The sequence below is a fragment of the Haemaphysalis longicornis genome, unplaced genomic scaffold, assembly GCF_048455015.1.
Source record: "Haemaphysalis longicornis isolate Haplotype H1 unplaced genomic scaffold, Haemaphysalis longicornis Haplotype H1 scaffold_10, whole genome shotgun sequence".
NCBI lineage: Eukaryota > Metazoa > Arthropoda > Arachnida > Ixodida > Ixodidae > Haemaphysalis > Haemaphysalis longicornis.
This window is the reverse complement of record NW_027526204.1, coordinates 20,216,893-20,241,099: the sequence shown is the minus strand read 5'-3', so window position 1 is coordinate 20,241,099 and position 24,207 is coordinate 20,216,893. Positions and strand designations below refer to the sequence as shown.

The following is a 24,207-nucleotide window of genomic DNA, read 5'->3' as shown; positions in this document are numbered from 1 at the left end:
TTTTTAGGCTCCTAAGGTGACATAATAAATGTTCTGCTCCAAATAAAAATTCTTCTGCTCCAAAATCGAGAATTTGCTGCTCCAAAAACTGCTCCCAATCTGATTCAGCTGTCTCACCCCTGCTTGTGTCACGTGACAAACTTCAGCCCATTTGGTATAGCGTTCTCTACAACAAAAGTATATATGTTCGTCAATAGGACCTCCAAAATCAACATGTAGCGTGTGCCATGGCGTCTGTGGGTGTTCCCAAAGTGGAGTTGGAGCCTTTGGTGGGTTTTGCTGAATTGCTTGGAATTCAGGGCACAGTTGTCTTCTCTACCCCTTGGTTAATACCTGGCCACCATATATAACTTTGTGTGTGCGCTTTTCTTCATCGCGAAAATGCCCTTGTGGCCTGCGTGAAGTAGCTCCAAATTTTGGGGTCGTGCGGGCTTGATATGATGACACGTGATCCCTACGTAAGGCCTTCCATACAGGTTGCAAGTTCCTTTGACTTGCGTCGGTGCAGCTGAACTCATCTGCTAATTTGTCCACTGTGCCATCTTGAACAGCATTGTACTCACAAAGTAGAATGCTATCTTGCAGCATGAGACCAGCAATCTTCGTAGCTCTAAATGGTGGTCTTGAAGGAGCTTCAAACACCAAGACGTAACCAGGTGGTTATGGTTCGTCTTCGCTGTCAGGCCAAGGCAGATGACTTAATGCATTGGCGTTTTGGTGGCTCTTTCTATGCCTGTAGATGAGGTTGTAATCATATGCACTGAGCTTGATGTACCATTTAGTTATTCGTGGAGACAGCTAATGAGCTATAGTCTTCTGAGGACCAAGTATGCCGAGGAGAGATTGGTGATTGGTGATATGAGTATGTGTCTACTGCTCTAACCACAACTGTTATGACATTTGATCTCGCTTATTACAAAAGGCCCTTGAAATTGATTAACAGTGGAAATATGGTTTGCTTAAAGATTAATGGCCCTGTATTTGCGGAAAAGTCCTAAAGTCTCCATGTTTATTATCTCAATGCTGCAGCTTTTTTTAAAAAAAAAGCCTTTTTTAAATAGAAAAGCTTTTGGCACTAAAGCCTGCCAGGATCTTGGCAGAGCAAAACATGTACGACACCCACACAGTGACAGTGTGACAGCCCCGCAATCGGGTCGAGGGCCTAAATATGCATGCATGGTTCATAGCCCTGGAGTTCTGGATACAAGGAATTCACTCTGTTTAACCATTTCTTTGCAGAAGGCATGTCTGATGGCCAACTGGTGTGCATGCACTTAGCTGCCCGAAATGAGACTAGCAATAGCATTGCAGCTGGTACTCTTGGTGTTTGTATCTAATTTTTTCTGGTATTGTGTTTCTTGCTTCCAGAAATCACAACACCGACAGCAAGCTTAGCGTACCCTGTGCAACATCATTGATGCCTGATGGCTGTTTTAGCAATGTCTGGGGATGCCGCCTCCAGCCAAGATGTATCCTGCAGCCAAAAGACACAAGTCACTGTTACTACCAGTGCCATAGGTACCTGCTCTGTCTTGTCGTGTACAGCTTGTCTTGCCGAACACGAAACCTGCTCTAACTGCTTGGCATTACTGAACATGAATTTTTTTTGCAGGTACACAGTGCTCGCTTACATTCCTTATCAGCACGAGCTCACAAACAGAAGGGGAATTTCCAGGTTAGAGCTGATGTTTTTTCTTCTAGTGTGAGCATTTTATCATGGAGTGGTCGACATTGTTTAAAAAAACCAAATTGTTTTTCGTTTCTTGCACCATTTCTTCCTGCTTTGTGCACTGTGGTATTGTAAGGGTGTGAAGATTTTTTTCATGTGTTGAACACAAATTGCACAAAGTGTGCAACTGATATGTGATTTGAAAATTGAAGTGTGTCAGCAAAGAGCCCAACATTTGAACCGGCAGACTTCTGCAAGGCCACCGCTAAGGTCTGGGCAACTGATTACAGATCCAAAAAAGATTCAGGCGAGAGATATAATGGCCTTATGGCTGAAATCAAAATAAACTGAAGGTTTGCGGTCTCCAATCAAGCTCTAATGCACTGTTACCCATGCTCCTGCCTCGTTTAATGGTGATGCCTTCGAGGATGTGGAAGATTCAATTTAGAATTATCAGAAAATCAGTCGCGTACTTCACTAAGGTAACTGCTTGCAACTTGTTTGTCAACCAGGAGGTGGCTATTACATCATGAAAGCCTTGCCAAGAGGTCTTCCAGCAGTATTTGCTGAACCATTTTTTGTGTCATGGAGACTGAAGTGTTGAAGATCTGTACCTAGGCACTTAATGACTGCGTTACAATGTTTTTGGGAGATGTTGAGCAGTTTACCACATAGGATCTGCTTAAAAAGCAAGGTGTGTGCCCTTATGAGAGGCACTTTTTGGGTATTTGTAATCTGCCGGCAACCATCCAGGAGTTTGAGACCGAGGACACAAATATGAAAGAATTGCTGGCAGGGAAAAGTAACCAGTACCACTGTTTAAAGGCTCTTCGGAAGGGAAAATGTTTGGGCATATTGGTTCATAGCCACACAGAAAACAAGCGCAGTAATAAACCGAGAACAAGGCGCGTGTCCTGTCTGACTCGTCCTCTGTTTATGTCTGCACTTGTTTTCTGTGTGGCGGTTTAAAGGCTGCCTTAAAATTTTCTGCATCCATGACTTCATGATTTTACCTAGGCAGCATTGATGATAGCTGCTTTTGCAAAATTATCCACGACGGACTTCTGAGAGTGCTGCAAAGGCTGCTTCAACGAGTGAATGGCCAGCCATGCTGGCAGTTGCACAAGACATTTGTGAATTACCGCTCGTTTTACTGAGAAAACCTGTCTCCCAATTCTCAGTAAAAGCAAAATATGGCAATGGTTTTGTAAAATCTAGCCAAAAACAAAAGTAGTAAAGAACATCTGCAAACATAGCGATTCTTCCACTTGGATAGCAGCAAGCATTCCACACATAGTTTGGTGCCATCGAACAACTTGTGTGCCTATACAGGCGACATGATGGCACTCGTGGCCACCAAAAATTAGTACTCCGTTTCGAGTATAACGTTTGCCACTGCTAATGAATTCCTCCAACCATGACCTACCTTGAAATTATGTACCGATGGTGGACACTTTGTCGTGGGTATTAGAAGAATGCGAAGCACACGATATGTGCACTTGCACCTCTAAATCCATGGTGAGGCCTTCTCTGTAAAATCTGCTGCCCTAAAGAACTGCTGCACAGGCATCATTCCTACTATGGACTTCTACAAATATCATGCCATTGTTTGTCTTGGCATGAACAGTCGTGCATTTCAGAAGCAGGAGGCTTCACAGGCCTCCCCACACCAACCAAGTTGCACAGCACCAAAGCTTCAAATGAAGGCAAGAAATATTTTTTCTTGGGCCAGCGTGTGCTTGCTAGTCTAAGCAAAACTGTTCAAAGTGAATGCTTTGCCTCCAAGAATTTCATTTCACCATCATAAGTTGCGCAGCAGAGTGATGCGAAATGCCTGTCTCAGCTCCAGTGGAAAATGCCCAAATGAATGTTGATGGTGTTGGACACAGCATTTTTGATATGACAATGCAACAGTGACCAGGTCGTGCACTGGACAAGGTGAATAAAAGCTGCCAAGGAGTTGACCTTGATGAAATTTTTTAACTTAACTCCTCCCAATTTTGTCTTTTAATGTGAACAGCAGATTGGGATTTCTCATGCCAGCGTGGCTTCGCTGTGTGGTCATTGAATCTTTGATTGATTGTGGGGTTTAACGCGCCGACGCAACGCAGGCGATGAGGCGCGTCGTAGTGGAAGGCTCCGGATTAATTTTGACCACCTGGGGATCTTTATTGTGCGCCGAAATCTCGTACACACGGGCGTTTTTGCTTTTCGCCTCCATCAGAAAAGCGGCCACCGCGGCCGGGAATCGAACCCGCGACCTCGTGCTCAGCAGCGCAACGCCTTAGCCACTGAGGGTCATTGAATCTTGTCATGACCACTCGACTGGTGCACATCTTGGAAACAGCTGCAGATCGAGCATGAAATTAGGAAACATTACTGGTGCGGTCTTTCCATATTAGTTTATCATTATGCCCAAATAAGCTGAGAATGCCAGAGGCAAAAGGCAACCACAAGCTTGAGTAGGCCGAATTCAACAATTAAAGCACGAATAATAGTTTCTGAACAAATAGGCATAGATTGTATTTTCATAGATTGTAGCATAGATTGTAGTTTCAAACCCTTTTGGGTTTGAAACTAAAGGAATTGGTAGAATATTGACAGCCTGTTCGACTCGCTACATGTCATTTAAAAAGTTTGTATTGCACACAAACTATGAAAAGGTGAAGTTTTTTATGGAGTATCTTGTTTTGAGGCATGGTGCTCGTCAAAAACCACATCACGGTGTTCATGCCTGAACTTACACAGGATATACTCTGATAAAAAAGCCATACCGCTCAATGAAATATATTCGGCAGCCCATTGTGACAAGAACAGTAATCTCTGTGTACATAGGTGTCAAACACCAAACGGGGACAAAGCAGTTCACTTGGTGGTGTTTTGCATGTAACAGTGCAGTCGAGGGAAAATTGGTGTCTCTCAATTTTATCTGGTGCACATCAAAAATGTGAATATGATTCTCAGTGCATTTTTTGCCCTCCTACCTTGTCACTTTTGTGCACATAGGCACCGGAGTAGTAATGTCCAAATGCTCAAAAAGACCCTGACAACTTGCAAGGGCCAGTGTCTAACACGAACAATCGGTTAATGGTTATAGCCGCAGCCTCTATCTGCATGACATACACTGCACTCCTGGTGCTAGAGTTTGGACTTAGACACCCGTATAATGCTGCCATTTTTGCGACAGGCCCTTGAAGCCATTCTCTGGCCTGTGAGACACTAATACCATAGTTACACAGCGGAAGTAACCGCAGTTAAGTTTAACCGTGATTACTGAACTTTAACCGTGGTTTTCGGAAACTGCGGTTTTGGCTTTTACACGTGAAATTCCAAGTGTGGTGAAATTCCACTTGGTTGTGAGCATAACAAAAATAAATTAACACACTTTTAACTTCACGATAAAATAACTTCACGATAAAAAAGAAACGAGAAGCAGTGTAGACAAAAGGAAATATTGTTAAGACAGTTGCTTCAGACCCAAACGCAACGCACTCGTCCGCAGCAAGATTTAGAAGGGGCTCCCCCAACAGCTCGCAACCGGCTTGGTTTTCTTGGGTCTGCTCAGTGTTGGGAACTTTAGGCTTAGCATCACGGTGGATATTTGACCGCCGCTATCTCTACAACTGCGAATTACAGTCTATAGCACAATTTTTCACCGCACTAACATCCACTTTCTTGCATGTGGAAGTTCTTTTCCGCAATAAGATTGATTTCGAAGAGCGGCGATAAGCTGTTGCTGCCGTGTTCTGGGCCGGTTCGAGCAGCTTGCAGTGCCGTGCGGGCAGGCGTGCTAGCGTGTTTGCAGGCACGGTTGACATGCGCGCCGATCGTTTCTGAGTGCTGAAAACGCTTCATGATTGCCTGCTTTATTCATTTTTTGGGCAAATGTTGCGCAAAATTTACAAATTTAGCATGGCTTTTGTCATAGTCAATCTGCACTGCGCTCATCTGCACTGTAGGCATTTTACTTGTTTAAACATTTGTGTGTGCCCAGGATGCTGTTTCCGGGGCTCCTCGTGGTTTTCCTTCCCTTCTAGCAATATTTCTCAAATCTTTATGCTCGTTCTGGCTGCTCCAAAAGCCGATTTTGCTGCTCCAAAACCTACTTTTGGCTGCTCCAACAACTGCTTTAAAATGTCTCGACTCAATCACATCAATGGATGATAAACTGTTCTGAAAGCTTAGAGAAAAAATTTTGCAGGGAATAAAAATAAATGACTTTGTAAACATCTTTATGGAGTGGGGGCACGTGCTGCGTCGCATAAAATAAATTTATTGTAGTGTATAATATTTTGGTTGATATTCGAATGAGATGTGTGAGTGGTGAAGGTTAAGCTCAAATTGAGTTGGAGTCTTCAATAACTGCAGAAATGCTGTATATATAATAAAATCTCACAGAGCAATATTTTTACCACAAAAATAAAAAGAAAGCACTCAGACTCACAATTGTGTCTCAGTGTGAACTGGTTCCATATCAAGGTTACAAAGAATGGAATGTTTCAATTTGTAATTTCAAATTTATCTATTAGTCTGTTCTACATAAGCCCAGTAGTTGAATTGTGTGAATGGTCTTGTCAAAATTGGTGCAGGAAACATTTTTTTAAATTTAACACTGTATAGCAGGTGCTATACAGTATTATACAAAGGGTGCACCATTTTGTTTACGTTACAAGAGGGTGCACTCGTTATCTGATTGGCATGATTATCATACGTTATTCAGCAAGCGACCTTTGTGCTGAACAAAAATATTAAGAGCGCTTGCAGATAATGAATGACGAGCTTGAAGACTGTGTTAACTGGAAGCATCTACAATGGGTTTTTTTCTTCCTCCCAAGAGATATCCCGTCAGAAGATATATTTTGTTTTTGGTGTAAGTTTGAGTGCTCAGTGCAAATAAGAGGGCAGCGGGGCCGAAAGATACAAAGGATAGAGGGTGACCAACTAGTCTACTGTGTCTTTTGAGCGATGCAGTAAGATTCTTCAGGTGCCAATAAAACAGCGCCACCTATCACCCAGACTTCTTTTGACTTAGGTATGCAGTCGTATTTCATAACTGTCCAAATAATAGAGAAATTGTAGGTCCAATCTATATGTGAAGGTGGTTGTACTCGATTAGCTTGTCTGCTCTGTAACAGTGCAAGTGCATTAAGTGCAATGTTGGCAATATTGTGCGTTTCGGCACTTTCACAAAATGGGAAAATATAGAGAAAGCGTTCGCTTAAAAATAACCCTAACCTGGTGCGACGTACTCTGAGGTTAACAATGGAAAAGTCTGCGACTTGCATGAAACAGAAAATACCGCCATTTGCCATGCGAAAGTGGTTGTCGAGTGAAGCTGTTGTAAACCAATACACATGCTGAAACCTGACGCATGTGCTCAGTGTCTTGGGCACGAACTGCTGGGTCCCCCTAGTGTGATGCATGCACTTGGCGTCTTGGGCAAGAGCTGCCAGATTTTGCCTACGACACTGTTGAGCTACACGATTTTGCACCCATCGTTGCTCATTGTATTTGCACTGCTCTTGGGAAATGTTTAATTTAGATGGTCTACCCATGGCAGTCTTGTAATGAACTGAAATGAGTTGCTTGTTGCATCTCACATAAGGGCAGCTTATCATTAACCCAATACTCCACAACATACATCCCATAGACCACGCGAGCCACAGGAAACAGAGCACGGGCTTTCCAAAAACGACTCCCCGCACAATCTGAGCCGAGGCAAGCCTCGAGCCTTCTCAGGGGGTCAGATTCGCCGGAGATAAACTTCTTATGTACAAAGAAATACCGTTCATTACCACCTCGACCACCGTAGGCACCCTCCGGCTCACGCCAACCTTACTAATTCCATAGAACACGCGGCGTCTCCTTCAGTCGAACACTTTCTCTAATCCCGCTTTACTCCACCGAATCCATCTTTCATTATCACCTTCCCTAGGATGCTTTGCATGTGGCGCCCTTGCCACTCTTCTTCACATCTTCTGGGGGTGCCCTAAAAAAGATCCCTTTCCCCTAATTTCCTGTGGTGAGCAGTGGGAGGAGGCGCTGGGGAGCTCTGACCAGAGATACAAACTTCTTTGGTCACCAGAGCTGCCAATGTCGCCGCCCGACACAAGCCAGCGGCCACAACCGCCCCCTGAGCCACATAAAGTTCAATAAAAATGTTGTAGATGCAAAGCACCTCTTAGTCGACCCTCCGTGGTCCGGCGTCTGCACCTCTCCTCTCTGTCCCCCTCTCCACGCCAGCTGTGATAACGCCGCTCTCCTCGCCGCTCGGCTCGTCTTGCGCCGGCTCAGGAAGACGCCGGCAACACTGTCGCCGCAGGAGCCCTAACCAGCTGTGATAATGCCGCTCTCCTCCTTGCCGCTCCTCCTCGCCACTCGGCTCGTCTTGTGCCTCCGAAGACGAGGCTGCACAGAGGAGAGCTCGCGACGCCGATTGTAAACGGCAGCGTCGAGCAGCGGATTCCTCGCTACGAAAACGAGAAGCCGCTTTGAAACGCCAGCGGCGAGTAGCTGATCCAGATGGCGTTCGGCAACGTGACAACGCTTTGAAACGCCAGCGTCGAACAGTGGATTCCTCACTTCGAGAACGAGAAGCCGCAAAATGTTCCCCACTACTCGATAAATAAAGAAGACATCTAATACGCTACTACACGTGTCTTTAACAACCAATTAACACACTACTACTCCACGGCTTTGCATCCCTTCAGGGTTCCCACGTGGGAAGATGGTGTCATTTTTTCTTTCTCTCTCACATGAGGGCTTCAAATAATGTCAACCCTTATTTTTGAAAGCAGTGGCAAACCTTATCTCTAGAAGGAGGGGGTTCCCATTGTTCCCAATGGGGGGGTTCCAATTGTTCGGAGGCGCCTTATAATCCATCAGGTGGCTTCTGTGCTTGTAGTTTTAGATGCGACGCTCAGAGCATCTCTTGGCGGCGGCCCTGTCCTTCCTGCGTGCGTCCGTTGTCCGTCCTTCCTGCGTGCGTCCGTTGTTGTCCGCAGCCTTTCCACACTCTCGCGAGGGGCATTGGATTGGATTCGATTGGATGGAATTGGATTGGCTTAGATTGGGTTTGGATTGGATTAAAGTGGATTGTGTTGGATTGTGTTGCGTCATAGCCGCGGCAGATGCGTTGGCGCGTGCCCAGGTGAGAGCGAACACACTCTCTCAAATCTGCGGGTGTGCGGCCCAGCGCGCTCTCACTCCGCCGGTGGGCGCCGCTACGTGCGGTGCTGCACATGTGCAGTTCTCTCTCTCTCTCTCCGCGGTCTCCTCTCCTTCGGGCGTGCTGCACATATAACTGGTGTGCCGCTCTCCGGCAGCCTTTCGGCCGACGGTTGCTCTCCACTTGCGCTTGAAACACCTCAGCGTCGCATCACACCAGGGTTCCCGCGAAGGGAGGTGGGCGTAATTTTTTTTTTCAAATTAATCTTAAACTGTATGCTGTATGCCTGATTGCAAAGAAACATGTCGTCTGCCTTCAATTCTTGGGCTGTGGTTTTTTTGCTTACAATGACACGAACTATCAGACCAATGAGAAGCCACCTGCTTCGCTTTAAAACTGAGGGGTACGCATTTTCCAGTACTCATCTGCAACTATGCACTCTTGCCGTTATTAGGCTTAACACAAAGTAGTCTCAACATTAAGCCTGAGAAATGTCACGTGACATCTGCTTCATACGTCAAGCAGCCAGTTGTTAGGATGCCGTTTAAGTTGATATTGTCACGAAGCCAAGGACGACGCAGTTGTTTGGAAAAGAAACAAGTTTATTGGAGCGAACTTATGCTCCCCTAACAACTGAAAAGAATACAGAGGCAGCGAAGCAGCGGTCAACAACGTGACGTACATGCGTCGGCGAGCGTCGCAGAATCGAATGCCGCAGCGTCTGCTGTGCGGGCTTTTATCTTTTGGCGCGAGAGTTTCTGGAACCGTCGATTCACATCCAGAACATTGTAGATCACAGAAGAAAATTCTGGGCTAGCGGCGTTAGGGCGAAACACTCTGCTTATCTGAATGAGATAGCCCGTGCGGCATAAAAATAAAGAATGGAACACGCGCTTCACATGGGATACAGATAACAGAGCCGGGCGCGGCCAGGCATTAAAAACAATAAATAAACAAACCCGTACATGGTTCGCGGCATTACCCCCCCCCTCTAAGAGTGCATCGACCCGATGCTAAAATAAAACGACAGTCTGAACAAACAGCCACAACAAAACAACAACAAGAGTTCATCATCTTGCGAAGTACGGTTTGAGGCGAACCACGTGAGCGAACCACATATCAATCGCCGAACCGTCGTAGCAACGCTGACTTCGCCCGTGGAAGGTCCCCCAGCCCACGCAGGGGAAACTAAAAGCAGCAACTTCTGGAGGTGAAGTTGCTCTACAGCGAAAAACCGGAAACCCTCCAACGACGCAAGGGCGCGCCGAAGACAGTGATTCACGACGCGCCGTCATCCCGACGACTTGACCTAACCCTGACGAGACTCCCGAACACGACGACAGCTATACGCCGCGACGCTTACCCGACCTGACCGAGACGTCCGCTGAGAAGACGTCGACCACGACGACGCACAGTGCCCGACCGTCAACACGCACAAGCCGAGATGCGACGCCCCGACGCACCCGGAACTCGAGGAAGGCGGCATCCGACGTCATGGTGTCCATCGACGGTTTTGATGTAGTCACCCTTGTAGACACGGGAGCCGACTACTCCGTAATGAGCGGACCATTTGCGTGCTAAGCAGTATGACCGCAACTTTGTTGGCGCGGCCAATGCGAACGACTTTGGCAGCACGCAGATCCCGGCCGACAGCCTACGCGAGACTATCCGCGCAATAGTGAGAGAGGAGCTGCGGAAACATCTCCCAACGCCGCCGCAGCCCCAAGTCGCTTCCCTCACCGACGTGATTAGAGAAGAAGTGCAACAAGCGTTGGGAACTTCTACGCCATCCGAGGTACCCCGAGAGCCACAAGCTATGACATACTCCGCGGCTGTTCGTCGACCCCGCCCTGCTCCAACACGCCGTCAAGAGGCCCCGCCGTACCGCCGCCCACTGTCACCCGCCCGACTCCCGGTAGTCCGAAACCAGACGCCGAGGAAGACGGACGTATGGCGAACTCCCGATAACCGTCCTCTGTGCTACCACTGCGGAGAGGCCGACCACATCTACCGTCGCTGCCCATACAAGAGACTCGGACTGCGTGGTTTCTCCGTCGACGCACCTCGCCCTCTCCCTGGCCAACGACCACGTGAGATCGACATGAGATCCACGTGAGGTTTCTGGTCTATATATACTTTTTAATTTTGCGATAAAAATCGTGTTTTTTTTAAACTGACAATCAGGGAGAAATTGTTTTTTGCAAAACCATTCTGAAATGTGGGTTTTTTGTGGGGTGTAAACTAGAGATGTACTAAGTAATACACTCAGTTTATTTTATCAGAAGGTATCACGGGCTTATTAACTTTAAAGCGTTAAAGTGGTGTTTGTTTCAAGCTGGTAATCGGGGAACGTCGGGGTTTTGTAGAAATACTCTCTGAAATTTGGCGTTTGGAAATGAATTGGTAATGAGGACTGTAAAAAGGTTTGATAACATCCAAGAAACGGAGCCATTTATTTACAAACAGCTGGCTATTCATTTTTACACATCCGTGTTTACGTACATTACTATCTCCATGTGCAACATGGTCTCCATTTGAGGCCTTCCAATCTTTCAACATACCTCAGCCAGGAGAAAGTTCTCTTTGCATCACAGCTTCCATTAGCTAGGCACAACAATGTCAGTACCACATTTGCGAGCCTGCAGTAATGAGCAGTAGAGTCATATACTGGTTGAGAATGGCGGACCATCTGCGCCGGATTGTGCAGATCGCTACGAAAAGGTTCATTCAGGGAGAAATCGGATTTAGCTCAATTCTCCTGAAACATTCTCCTGTTTGAGGCGTAAAAATTGATTAGAATCGGGTTGGACCCGAAACTGAACAACCCTATTTATACACAAAAGGAGGCACATTTGCTTTCGTGTGAGAAAACAAATGGCAAACATAGCTGCTTGAGACATGTCACCATATTTGTTTGCTTTTATAGTTCTTTTAGCCATACTTTCATGCCATTGCAATGAACGGTCTGCAGGATTGTATGAGAGTGATTGCCTTTAGCTGCTCTGATCGCTCATTTCTTTCAGCTTGCCATGTGGACAAAACTCCAGCTCGTGCCCCAGAGAAACTCTCTGCTTCAGGAGATGGTGCTGACGTGGCAGAAACTAGTCTTCACACCTGCTCCTGCTGCGAAAGTTCTGAGAACACCAGGTAGGCTGTAATGCCCGCAATCTTGTTTGGGGAACATAAAACACTACAAAAGCTCAGGCTTAAAACAGGCATTCCTTTTGCTCAGGGCAATAGATCTAATTTGGCAAATTCAGTTGGGAAGGCTTCTGTTCAAATTAAAATAACAGCTTGCGAAACACTGGGTGCAATATATATGCACCTAATATTACAGGGTCATATTGTCAATGCCCACAATGATAATTCGCAGATCCCAGATAAAGAGGCGGAAGAAGCAGACTTTTGCTATGGCAGTTCAATCCGTGCCAATGCCTACGGTCGCAGAGCTTTTGCTGTAAATATTGTAAATATATCTTTTCACGTCTGCTCCCACGTATCAATATGGTCATCTTACAGGCAATGCTTTTAGCACCAAAATTGGCAAAAGCCATCATCCACGTATCCAGCTTAATCACATCATAACGAAGTGCAGACTAAGGTGGTGATTTGAGCTAATTGGTTCACATTTATGAGAATTGGGGACTGCTAAAGGGGAAACAAGGGGAAACTACACACAATGCTGATTAAGATCTAAAAGTTTGTTCCACAGACTGCAATATATTGTTACTGGTGTAATGGGTGCAACTGATTCACCATCCAGTAGGAGCCTCTCCCTCCTGAGCTTGCTGAGTCTTGTCCGGGCAGAGTTGCATAGATCGGTAGAATGACTACCACGACAATTTGGTGGCAGCTATTTCCTTCCAACGTTTGAGTCACCAGTCCCCATTTGAGTACTACAAAATGCCTTGCCGGCCATGCCCGGTTACTGCCTACTACCACTTTTGAAGCCCTGTCACTAGCTTGAGTGCATATCTCACATCAACATGTGGCTACATTTCCCGGTTTCGTCAGTGGCGCCAGCTGTGAGGTCCTCAGCTTTTTTCATGGTTTGCAATGGGTTTGCGGAACATTACTCGCTGTCTCCCTGCATTTTTACATGAGCAGGCAGCACAGCCAGCCAATTATGAAGCAACAGATACCACCAGCCTCTGATGACGCCTGTCCCCAGTACCTACAAGCCGTGCTAATTCTCCCACGCCACGCCATCACTCCAGTCCTCCACCATGGGGAACTCCTGCGACCTGTAGGGGTATGGTTGCCATAGGGTCAGTGTCAAAAATTCCCCTGCACTCGGCAGTATCTGTGGGAGAAGCAGCGTGCAGGAAACAAACAGGAAAACTAACGCAGAAAACAAAGGAACTTATTGTGAAACCTTATAACATGAAATTGTTTAGTACGGTGAATGAAATTGAATTAACAGTGCTGACAAGATTGGTAGAAGTAAAATAAATTATATTCATGCGTACAACATGACAGTTATCGAGGGAACGGTGCAGACAAGAGGCAGCTTGAAGGCAACAAAGAGGAAGCTGGCTATTGGCAGAAACAACGTATGCACTGAGAGACGAACAGGGTAACATTATGCACAATATGGACAAGATAATAAAAGTAGCAGGATGATGCTGCACCAGGCTGTACGCCAGCGATGTTGCATCAGGGGTAACCACCACAGGTAAATTTGGGGGCAAACAATGGACTCGGGCAGCGCAGGGCAGGATCCGGGGTAGGTCACTGGGAGAGGCCTTCGTCCTGCAGTGGACATAAATAGGCCGTTGATGGTGGTGATGATGATTATGATGGTGATGATAAAGGAATGATTGGATTTGTGGCATGTGTTAAAGAAGGGAACTGCTGCTTTTGCAAAAGAACTTCAATTGAAAATGCAAAAGCTCATGGAAGATGTAAAACTTCAGGCTTCTTGCTGCAGCACAAAATCAAGTTTCTGAAAGAGTGAGAGGTGTTCCGTTTGTAAGCACTCATAAGTTATTGTGCATTTTTAATACTGTATCTACTGTAAAAGAACCTTTTCAGGCAAGGGATTGTAGTCAAGCAGCATGTGCTGTTTATGCAAGTGCCTGGTATCTTTTCTACCACTGGATGAGTGACTTTCTATGCACAAAGTGTCCGTTGAGCAAGCTTATCAGCAGGGTTTTGTGCTTTGAATCGTCAAGGAAAACCAGGATAAGTAGGGGAGTTTTGAAAAGTAGAATTGGTAGACCCCCTGAATGTGGCCAGGTCATTTCCATTGGGGCCAGAGTTGTAGGTGGAGCTGCTATAGGGCGAGTGAACCTTGGTGCTTGAGAGTGGAGAGTTTCTTGGAAAAGAACGTCAACAGGGGCTAGATTTGACCAGATGGTTCATGAGGGAGGTGGTGACGGTGAGGGAGGTGGTGACGGCAGTGCTAGAGGCGTTGGTGAACAATCCCTAGGGAGCATCTGGCTAAGGATGAGAGAGCAGTGCGAATTGCAGAAGGCAGATTTTCAGTATTTGAATGCCTGTAGTAAAGCTAATGTCCAAGTGACAGATTGCTTGCTTCATAGGCCAGCCAGTGTGTCTTGAAGAGAGACCTGATAATGTGGCTGCTTTAGGTATGAAGCAGATAGAAATTGAGCATGCCAAGAGAACGGCGGCAGTTGTTTGCAGTGGTAGGTTGAGGATAGTTTTGCAGGGTCAGAATGCACTCAGTCAAGGGTATAGTTGTTTCTGACCTGATTTGATGAAAAGGCGATCATCATTTGGGCGAGTTTGGTTTCAACAAAATTAGTTGGGAGTACAGGGTTACCCTGTCATCTTCTTTTCCTCGTGTCTGTGTCTACTACACTGCCGTTTTAGATTTGATAGCTGAGGAAGGTGATGAAGGGGGCACTGAGCGGGCTCTGTTGGATGTTGTATGTGAACGTGCTGATTGTCAAGACGCCGTGATTGTTAACACGCTAGAAAAGTTGGCAAAGGTGCTGGCAGTGGTCCTCTTTATTGCGGGAGAAGACCAGAATGTTCTCTAGATAGGTAAAGCAGAAATCTATTGAGGGATAATACCCATCATGGATGGTGGGGGCTTTGTGAGCAGGGTAATCTCCCAAAGTTTACCAGTTATTGGTCTTTTTGGTAGCAGATGGAGTGGTGTTGCATAAGGTCCCTCCGAGCAGCGGGTGATTGCTTTGCCAATCGTGTTCAAAAAGGGCTCTTCTCAGTGTCCAGTAGGCCAGCTTTTGCACAGATTACATTCAGCACAGTAATTCACAGCCGTTTTCTCATTGGAAGCCTTACTAAGGCATGTGACTACCTTAAACAGTACCACCCTGTTAGCCTGTGTGGTTTCTCTTTAGACTCTAAGAAGCTGTACTTTTCGCTTCCACATGCCAAACTCTTGGGGGTCGTCACTGAGTGCATAGACCACTACGAAGGCTTAACTTCCAAATGCCTGCAGAATGAGCGTCGGCACGTTCTTTGCCCTAGGGTCTTCTTTGGCCATGTTGCCATACCAACCCACATACACAGTTTCACTGCTCAACGGAAAAACATGCGCATAAATTCTTGCAATGTGAGGAAAATTTTAGGTTCCCCTTACCTTTTACCTTTCTGGCTCTGTTAAACTTGAACCGAATTTTTTTTACCCTAACTTTGTTTTGCACATCATCCTTGGTGGGCGGTATTTTATTAAATAATGTCATGCTCCTTTTTGCGATTCAGATCCATACTAAATAGGCTTGTGCAAATGTACATTTTTACCCACATGTATCACAAGTTTTCACTTATTATGAATAGGGTAAATATTTTTAAAGGCATGGCTTCACTGCCAAGCCACTGACAGTACAGGATTACTTGAGCAGCATTTGTTTCATGTTACGAATTCCAGAAACTAGGTTTCTCCCTCGTCACACGATGGCAACAAAATGATCCACAGTAGCACTTTATGGTTGGCACTCTACTAAACTTCTCTCATGTAAAGTTCTTACATCTGTTTTATATATCATGACTCATACGAGACGTGTAGATGCTAATGTTAAACCTGAAATCACTCTAGGTTGGACAGCTTTGGCTGCTCGGTGCATATGTAAAACAGGCTGTTTTCTGGAACTCATGGCAATTTATTTCTATGGAGCCATATATGTGCAAAGTGACTATTCTGTTACAAAGATTACTTGGTGTTTTTCTCGTGTATGGTGGCCTGATTAGTGCTTACTGTTGCTTCATAAAAATTTAAATAGTGGAATTGTATGTGACCTTTAAGTGTGGGACCTGCTGCCGGCTTTCTTTACTGTGACTCTGAATGGAAGCTTGGTTGTGAAATGCTTGATAAATTTTCCAACACCTTGGGCCTTCTCTGCTCTGTGTACTTGGGAGTGTTTCCGTGAACTCTAGGCATTTTTTCATGCAACACTGGTTTGTTAGGTTAAGCACTTGTCATTAACCTTTTTTTGCATTATAATCGCACAATTTTTTTCTAATTTTGTGTCTCATTTTCCCCACAAGGAGGTTTTCCTCTGACAGCAAGAAGTTGCAGTTTAGAGAGAAGCTCTATTCCTGCACGTCGTGCAAACAACACAACTACCAGACAACTCATCGGGAAAAGTGTGCCACCGAAAGTTTCTACATGTGCACTGTTTGCAACAAACCCTTCTATAAAAAACGCAGCCTGGACGACCACATGAGAGTGCACACTAGCAAGAAGCCACACATGTGTAGCACTTGTAGTAAGAGCTTCACTTGTAGATCCCAACTGGTTTGTCATGAAAGAATGCACTCTGGTGAGAGACCTTATGTGTGTTGCATCTGTCAAAAGAGGTTTACTCAAAGAGGTAACCTGGTAGCTCATGAAAGATTGCACTCTGGCAACAGGCCTTATGTGTGTAGCACCTGTCAGAAATGCTTTGGTAGAAAAGGGAGCCTTGTTATTCATGAAAGATGTCACTCTGGAGAGAGGCCTTATGTATGTAGACTCTGTCAAAAGACTTTTGCTAATAAAAGTATCCTGGTTGCGCATGAAAAAGTGCACTTCAGTGAAAGGCCGTATGTGTGTAAAATCTGTCCAAAAAGTTTTAAGGAAAAATGCGAACTGGTCGCTCATGAAAGATTTCACTCTGGCAACAAGCCCTATGTGTGTAGGATCTGCCAGGAGACGTTTTCTGAAAAAGGTTGTCTGCATGTTAATGAAACATCACAATCCCTTGAAAAGCCTTACATGTGTAGCATCTGTCAGAAGAGTTTTAACCAAAAACGCAGCCTTGTCGCTCATGAAAGGTTGCACTCAAGCGAAAAGCCTTACATGTGTAGCATCTGTCAGAAGAGCTTTAACCAAAAACGCAGCCTTGTTGCTCATGAAAGGTTGCACTCAGGCGAAAAGCATTACATGTGTAGCATCTGTCAGAAGAGCTTTAACCAAAAACGCAGCCTTGTCGCGCATGAAAGGTTGCACTCAGGCGAAAAGCCTTACATGTGTAGCATCTGTCACAAGAGCTTTAATAAAAAAAACGCTCTGGTTAGGCATGAAAGGGTGCACTCAGGCGAGAGGCCATACATGTGTAGCTTCTGTCCAAATACTTTTACTCAAAAAGCCCACCTGGACAGGCATGAAACAGTGCACTCTGGCAAGAGGCCTTATCACTGTAGTATCTGTCAGAAGAGCTTTATTTGTAGATACCAGCTGGTTAACCATGAAAAATGGCACTCTGGTGAGAGGCCTTACGCATGTAGCACTTGTGAGAAAACTTTTACAGCGAAGGGAAACTTGGTTTCTCATGAACGGTTGCATTCTAGCAAGAGATTTTATAGGTGCAGAACATGTCAGAAGATGTTTGCTCACAAGCGCTCATATTTAAAACATGAAAGAATGCATACCAGCGAAAAGCTCACTTCCTAACTTGACAGACAAGGTTCGCACAGGCCCTTGAAAACCTTGATAACCCTTGAATTTAGAAGCGTCAATTTCAAGGCCTGGAAAGTCCTGGAATTTTTAAAGGGTCCTTGAAAACCCTTGATTTTTCTGGAGATAACAAATGGCCCTATCTTTTAAAGTGAACGTCGTGAATTTTAGGTGTTAAAAATGTAAAGAAACATTCTAACAATCAAGTTTCAGTGTATTGCGTGAAATTACAAGTTGTGGATTCTCATTATTACGCGGCAACATTGGGAGCAGCACCCCTCAATAGAATTCATATCACGATACAATCCCGTGAAAGCCGGCTTCTGTTCTCTATCTTGCATGTTCCATCTAGTCTGTGGAAGGCCTTTCTATGCATGTTTGCTGTGCCTCATACGCTCCATCTGCGTTTGCTTTTACGTGCAAATGGTGGACGTGTACATAGTTCATCCTGCCTTGCAGCAACAGTTGCTGAGTTAATTTCAGCTGATACTCTTGCTGACGAAGCAGGAGATGCAGGCAACATTAAGTTTTTAAATCAAACAGCCTCAGCAAAACACAAAGAAAAAAGAAAAACCTCTAAATATAAACTATGAAAAAAAAAAAGCTGGGAGAGCATTCATGAACCCATAGCGCCTATCTGAATGGGCATTACTGTTCTTAGGTATTCGGCAATATCAAAATATCGCATTTTGTTGAAAAAGTTATAAATAATCCCAGATAAAACATGAGATGCGGACCTTGAAAATGTGTTTTCTGGTCCTTGAAATTCGTTGAAAACCCTTGAATTTTTGGTTTTGATTCCCGTACGAACCCTGATCAGAAAAGTGGCCTAGAAACAAGCATTGGCGAGTAACGGCGCCGATGCAGTCACAAAAAAGATTGTGAAAGATTTGCACTGGCAAACATTGCACTATAAAAGATTACACACTTGTGTGTGTACAGTGGTTTGCATGCATTGCTTAAAGGAGCACTGACACGAAAATTTTATGTTACACTTTTATTGCTTTTATCGATGCTTAATGGTCTGGCCAACCTGAAACAGCACTTCAAATACTTCAGCTCGCGATAGTTCATTACATTGAACGGCCTGAAAATCGTTTGTTTCAAATTCCCGCGCTTTCATCCCGAATGGCGCATATGACAGACTCCCTGCCTGACCTTACCGCTTTGTGCGAACGTCACCGGCGCCCGCTTGAGAGGGTGTTGCGCCCGCTCGCCGCTCGTGGGGCCGCGCGCATGAAGTGACGTCACAAGTTTTTGACGAGCGCTGTAGTGTTACTTCTTTTTCCTCTCCTGGAGTGATGGTGTCCATTTGCTGAGTGCCGCTGCGTGTGCTGCTCTGTCGGCGCGATAAATGAGATCCAATTGAGCTATGTTCTGTGCGTCGCAGGCCGCTCATATTTCAGCCAGGGTATTCTGTTGAGTGAAGGAAGCGAACTGTGCAATAATATTAACGCCGAAAATTGGTGACAGTGCTCCTTTAAAGATTTGCTCACAACCATACCTTGGCCATGCATGGGGGGAACATTGAGGGGCCCAATTTCTACACTCTTTTGGAAGGGCTTTTAGGACTTATTTGTTATGAGACTACCTTATATGATAATCACTGTGCTAGTGATATCTATTTAATGTTGTGCTACAAGAAATTGATTGATTGATTGTGGGGTTTAATGCGCCGATGCAACGCAGACAATGAGGCGTGCCGTAGTGGAGGGCTCCGGATTAATTTGGACCACCTGGGGATCTTTATCGTGCGCCGAAATCTCGTACACACGGGCGTTTTTGCTTTTCGCCTCCATCAGAAAAGCGGCCGCTGCGGCCGGGAATCGAACCCGCGACCTTGTGCTCAGCAGCGCAACGCCTTAGCCACTGAGCCACCGCGGCGGGTCTGCTACAAGAAATCAAACTTTCCTTTGTCGAACTATAGCAATAGTTAAAATGCTCAGCGATCTCCTGAGTAATTCGTTTTCTGTTGTTGGGGTTGTGGACTTTGATCGTTGATGCGCTAGACTTTGTATTGTCATTCAATTATGTGTATCGCGTCTGTCCATCAGTCAGACCAAGCAAGCTTGGCGTTAAATACAAACTGCTTCGAATTCTGTGAGTTTTGTGTAATGTTGCAATAATCTTCGCATTAATTCGTTTGTAACTTTCATCTCTTGTGAGTGCTAGTACTTATATAATAATACTGTATTATATAATAATACCACAAGAGGTAATAATACCGCAGTGCCACACTTCGGGACCTCTTTCTGTAATATCAATCCCCATGCACTGTGTCTTTGTTATCGGCTACAATAAACTGAATTGAACTGAATATCTCGTATCACCTGCAGGTGGTGATGTACTGTATCATTGTTTTTTTAATCACTCTGCATAGTTTATGGAAAACGTAAATGCTGGATAGGCATGCTGAGCCTATGGTTTCTTCCAGAGCCCGGTTCTGCCATATGATCATCAATCTTAAAGACGTTTATGACCAAAATGATTCTCGCCCTGATTGGTCTACCCTTCTTATTAGTTCAATGTTGCCCTGATTTTAAACTGTGTACATAATTATTCATTGTTTAGTTTTGTTTTTCAGCTTGCAATGAACTCATTTGTATGTGTACGTAGTTGTAAATATGTGTTGTAAATATCGTTTCCTAGATTCACACGTAGTGCAATAAATACCATGTTGAAAACAAAAAAAGTCAGAATGGCATACCCGGGTAGATATCTGCTTCATATCAAAAGGAACGCAGGTTCGATTCCTACCACGGGAAGTGCTCTTTATGCACTTGATTTGCCTTTACTCATCATCATCATTTTGTGAAACCCATTGTGCATAAAGTTGGCTTTCCTGCAAAGCGTTCTGGTGATGGATGGTTTTACAGGCATAGAAAGCGTTGCTTCAAATATTTTGCACAAAAGGAGCATTCACGGACCTGAAAAAAGCCCCCAAAGGCAGGGGTCGGCAACTTTTTGAGGCAGAGGGGCTTGTTGTGTGAAGTAACAAAAGGTTGATGTGGGCGAGTTGGTACGTTATGCTCGAAAAAATAATCTATTAAATTCTAGTTGGAAGTTCGGCACTGTGTTGTGTGTTACATGTTTCTTCTTCGTCCCTGTTTTAGCACCGATTAATATTTCTAGCTTGTTGTGTGAAGTCGACTGCAGGAGCCAGGAGGCAAATCGGAGCGGGGGACGGGGTTCTTTTTGCGACCGGTGCAAACAAAGGAAGTAAAGGCCTTACCTGGCTAAGTGTGAAGATGGAGCCATTGCCAGCTGGAAGCAATCTTTTTTTGTTCCTTTCTAATCCTATTTGATGTGGAAATTGCCATGTCAGCCTTCAGCTAGAGATGAAGTTGCGAGGAAAGGGCGGTTTTGACGTGGCGGGGGCCGCATAATGCTTCCCCGCGGGCTGCAGGTTGCCGACCCCTGCTCTAAGAAGATCGTGTGAAAAATTACCCCACCTTCCCTCGAGGGCAACCCTGTGGACATGCGACGCATCTTGGGGCACTAGCGTAGGCTTTGGCGTTGGCGGCCGCTCGCTTCTCGCGTATGGCAGCGGCTTCACGTTGACGAAGTTCAGCATCGGCTGCTTGCTTCAACCGTTTGCGTTCGGTATCACGTTTACGAAGTTCGGAATCGGCTGCTCGCTTCAAACGTTTGCGTTCAGCATCACGTTCACGCCGCTTCGCAGCCTTGTCTTCAGTGGTGCTAGCATTCCTGTTATCACAGTGATCGGTGCTTGTTATGGTTGCGCGGGCGATAGCAGAATTATTAGGCTCCATTCAACGCATCAATGGAAATCGGAACGCCGGTTCTGGAACGACCGTGGCTATGACTCAACGTGGCGCGGCTATGACGCAACACAATCCACTTTAATCCAATCCAAGCCAAGCCAACCCAATCGAATCCAAACCAATGCCCCTCGCGAGAGAGTGTTCGCTATCGGAGAGGAGACGGGGTGAGCGGCGGGGAGCGCAGCTCGCGCGGCGAGGAGAATGGGGGAGGGGTGTGGATGGACAACGCCGTATGGAGGGACAAGGCGAGTGAATGAGATGCAGTCGCATCTAAAACCTAATACAACAGATAGAACCTTGTTACCCTTAAAAGAGTAGGCGCTGGTGAAAACCTGCTTGTTGTCTCTGAACAGGTTTTTAAAGGAAAGTGTGCCCAAACGAAAAAATGATTCCCTAGAAATTCTGTGCTCTAGCATCGTAGCTGCAGTGATTATTTGACCGGTTTTCCTGGTGAAATCCACTTTTTAAAGGGTAACAACTCGGCAGGGTGCAAGTTGCAATTTAAGGCTTCAAGGCAGATATTTCCTTTGACGAAAAATTCAGTGCTCTTTAACTCCGAAGATGGAACGCCAGTGAAACTGTAGCTGTGGTTGGTTTTGCTCTAGTGAATTTATATATTATTGTTATTAGCTCCCGTTGGCGTTCCAAGTGAGGAAGTTGCTTTTCATCCGGGAGAAATTTGCAGCTACACGATGGGGTGGAGCTTGAGCAATACTGCAAGTTGGGCTAGTTCTTGCATGATTCAAAACTTCAAAGCGCACAATAATCGGAGACAGAGAGGAGTGACACCCACAAGCGCTTACTAGAAACTACCGGTTTATTAAAACACAAAATTTACACATGAACACAAATCGTAGATTGGACAAACAGGGTGCTGATTAGCGTGTTCGCTTTCCCGTGAAGAGTGATAGATGATTTGCTTACACACTTGTTATTATGTCTCTTGATAAAGTAGACCTCGACCAGTTTTCTGACAATCTGATCATTATGCCTCTGCAGCACCACTGTATCATCAAACAAATGGTGACACCCACACTTTTTACAATCCGCAGGAAAATTGGCGCCAGTGGTATTTGTCATAGTGGAAGCATGCTCTTTCAGACAGACGTTTAGACAGTGTCCAGTCTGGCCCACATACACAGACTTACATGATAGCGGAATTCTTAAACGACGCCAGTCACACAACAAACAAAAGGCTGCACATAGGTGACGTAGCCACACTCGTTCCTCCCATTTCTAGGACGATCCTTGTTATTAACACTGCGGCAGAGACTGCCAACTTTTGTTTTTGCAGAGAGCAACACCCTTACGCCGTATCGGGACCCCACATTCTTCAAACCGTGCGCCATTTTATGGACGAACGGGACTACATCACATTTTCTGTCACGTCGGTCCTTCACTTCCTCTGAAAATTTGCACTTGGTCTGGTGCACAAGGCTACTACACACTGCCGATTCCCTCCGTCTGTGACACAGTTCTCCTACAGAATTAACTCGTTCCCCATTGCCGCTGGAGCATCCACAAATACCTCTGAGTTCATCTCTCACCATCCATGTCATTGACATTACACATACAAACCATTTGCTCAGACGCCGCGCGCACGCTCGGCTGCCTACACCAGTCTAAAACTTTCATCTCCGGACGTAAAAAAACTAGCCAACCTAACGTTCGTATGACCAAAATTGGAATATGCATTATCAATTTGGCATCCCTCACAGGCATACCTCACCCACAAGTTAGAAGCCGTACAGAATCATGCCGCCCACTTTATCTGCTCACAGTACTGCACTAACACCAGCATCACTGCACTAAAGCAATCTTCGGACCTGCATTAACTTGAGCCACGCCGGATCATATTACGCCTCTGCCTTCATGCCTTTTATTATCACCCGAAATGCAGACACCCTCACTTAAAATTGCCACATTGAACCTCGTCCCGTACGAGCCACAGAAACGCCATAGCACGACTACCCAGCCGTACTTCATCAATGCTCAACTCATTCTTCCCTCAAGCAATAATCCTACGGAACCGTTTGCCCGATACAGCAGCCTCATGTGCAGACCGCCAATTATTCCGTGAAAAATTGCTCAACCATGTTCCACAATACATGCGCATGACATGTGCCTCATGTGTTTCTTTTCTTTTCCACTTTTGAACTGTATTTTTGTAGTGTAAGTTTGTATTTGCTGCTATTATTGCTCTACCTTTTTTATTTGTTCTTTTTTTCTTATTTGTTGCCTTCTAATCTTTTTTTCATAACGTTGCGTCGTACGTTTCTGCACGCCCCACCCCCCGTTATGTAATGCCCTCAGGGCCCTTACTGTGGAAATAAATGAAATGAAATGTATAAATTTTTTTTCGATGAACCGGTAGTTGCGAGTAAGCGCTTGAGTGTGTCGCTCCTCTTTGTCCCCATTTTTTTGTGTACTTTGGAGCTTGAGGTGGGTGTGGTTTCAGCTGCAGGTTTCGTGGCAGTGACTTTCTATTTTCATGCCAATTCCCGCTTGTGTTTGCACTGACACCCCTTCAATTCGCGGTCTTCCCCCGAACAAATGACATACGTCTGCCTCATGGCGATGTATAAGTGTCATTGCTGCTAATGGCACAGTGGCTTGAAACAAGCAATTGCGCAACTTCTGAAAGAAGCATTAGTGCTGGAATTGATAATAATGGAGAAGCAGTGCCTCATAAAGAGAAACCTGGGAGTGTAGCCATATG

The 24,207-nt window shown here is 45.4% G+C and overlaps 1 protein-coding gene across 1 annotated transcript; it reads left to right on the top strand.

Annotated features, from left to right (window-relative positions):
* Window positions 1-1,616: 1,616 nt before the first annotated feature.
* LOC144158275 (uncharacterized) lies at window positions 1,617-23,802 on the top strand. Its single transcript, XM_077689064.1, has 4 exons — window positions 1,617-1,675; window positions 3,297-3,375; window positions 11,861-11,984; window positions 16,314-23,802. The coding sequence occupies exon 4, from the start codon at window positions 16,435-16,437 to the stop codon at window positions 17,698-17,700; it is 1,266 nt and encodes a 421-aa protein (XP_077545190.1). The 5' UTR covers window positions 1,617-1,675; window positions 3,297-3,375; window positions 11,861-11,984; window positions 16,314-16,434; the 3' UTR covers window positions 17,701-23,802.
* The last annotated feature ends 405 nt before the right edge of the window (window positions 23,803-24,207 follow it).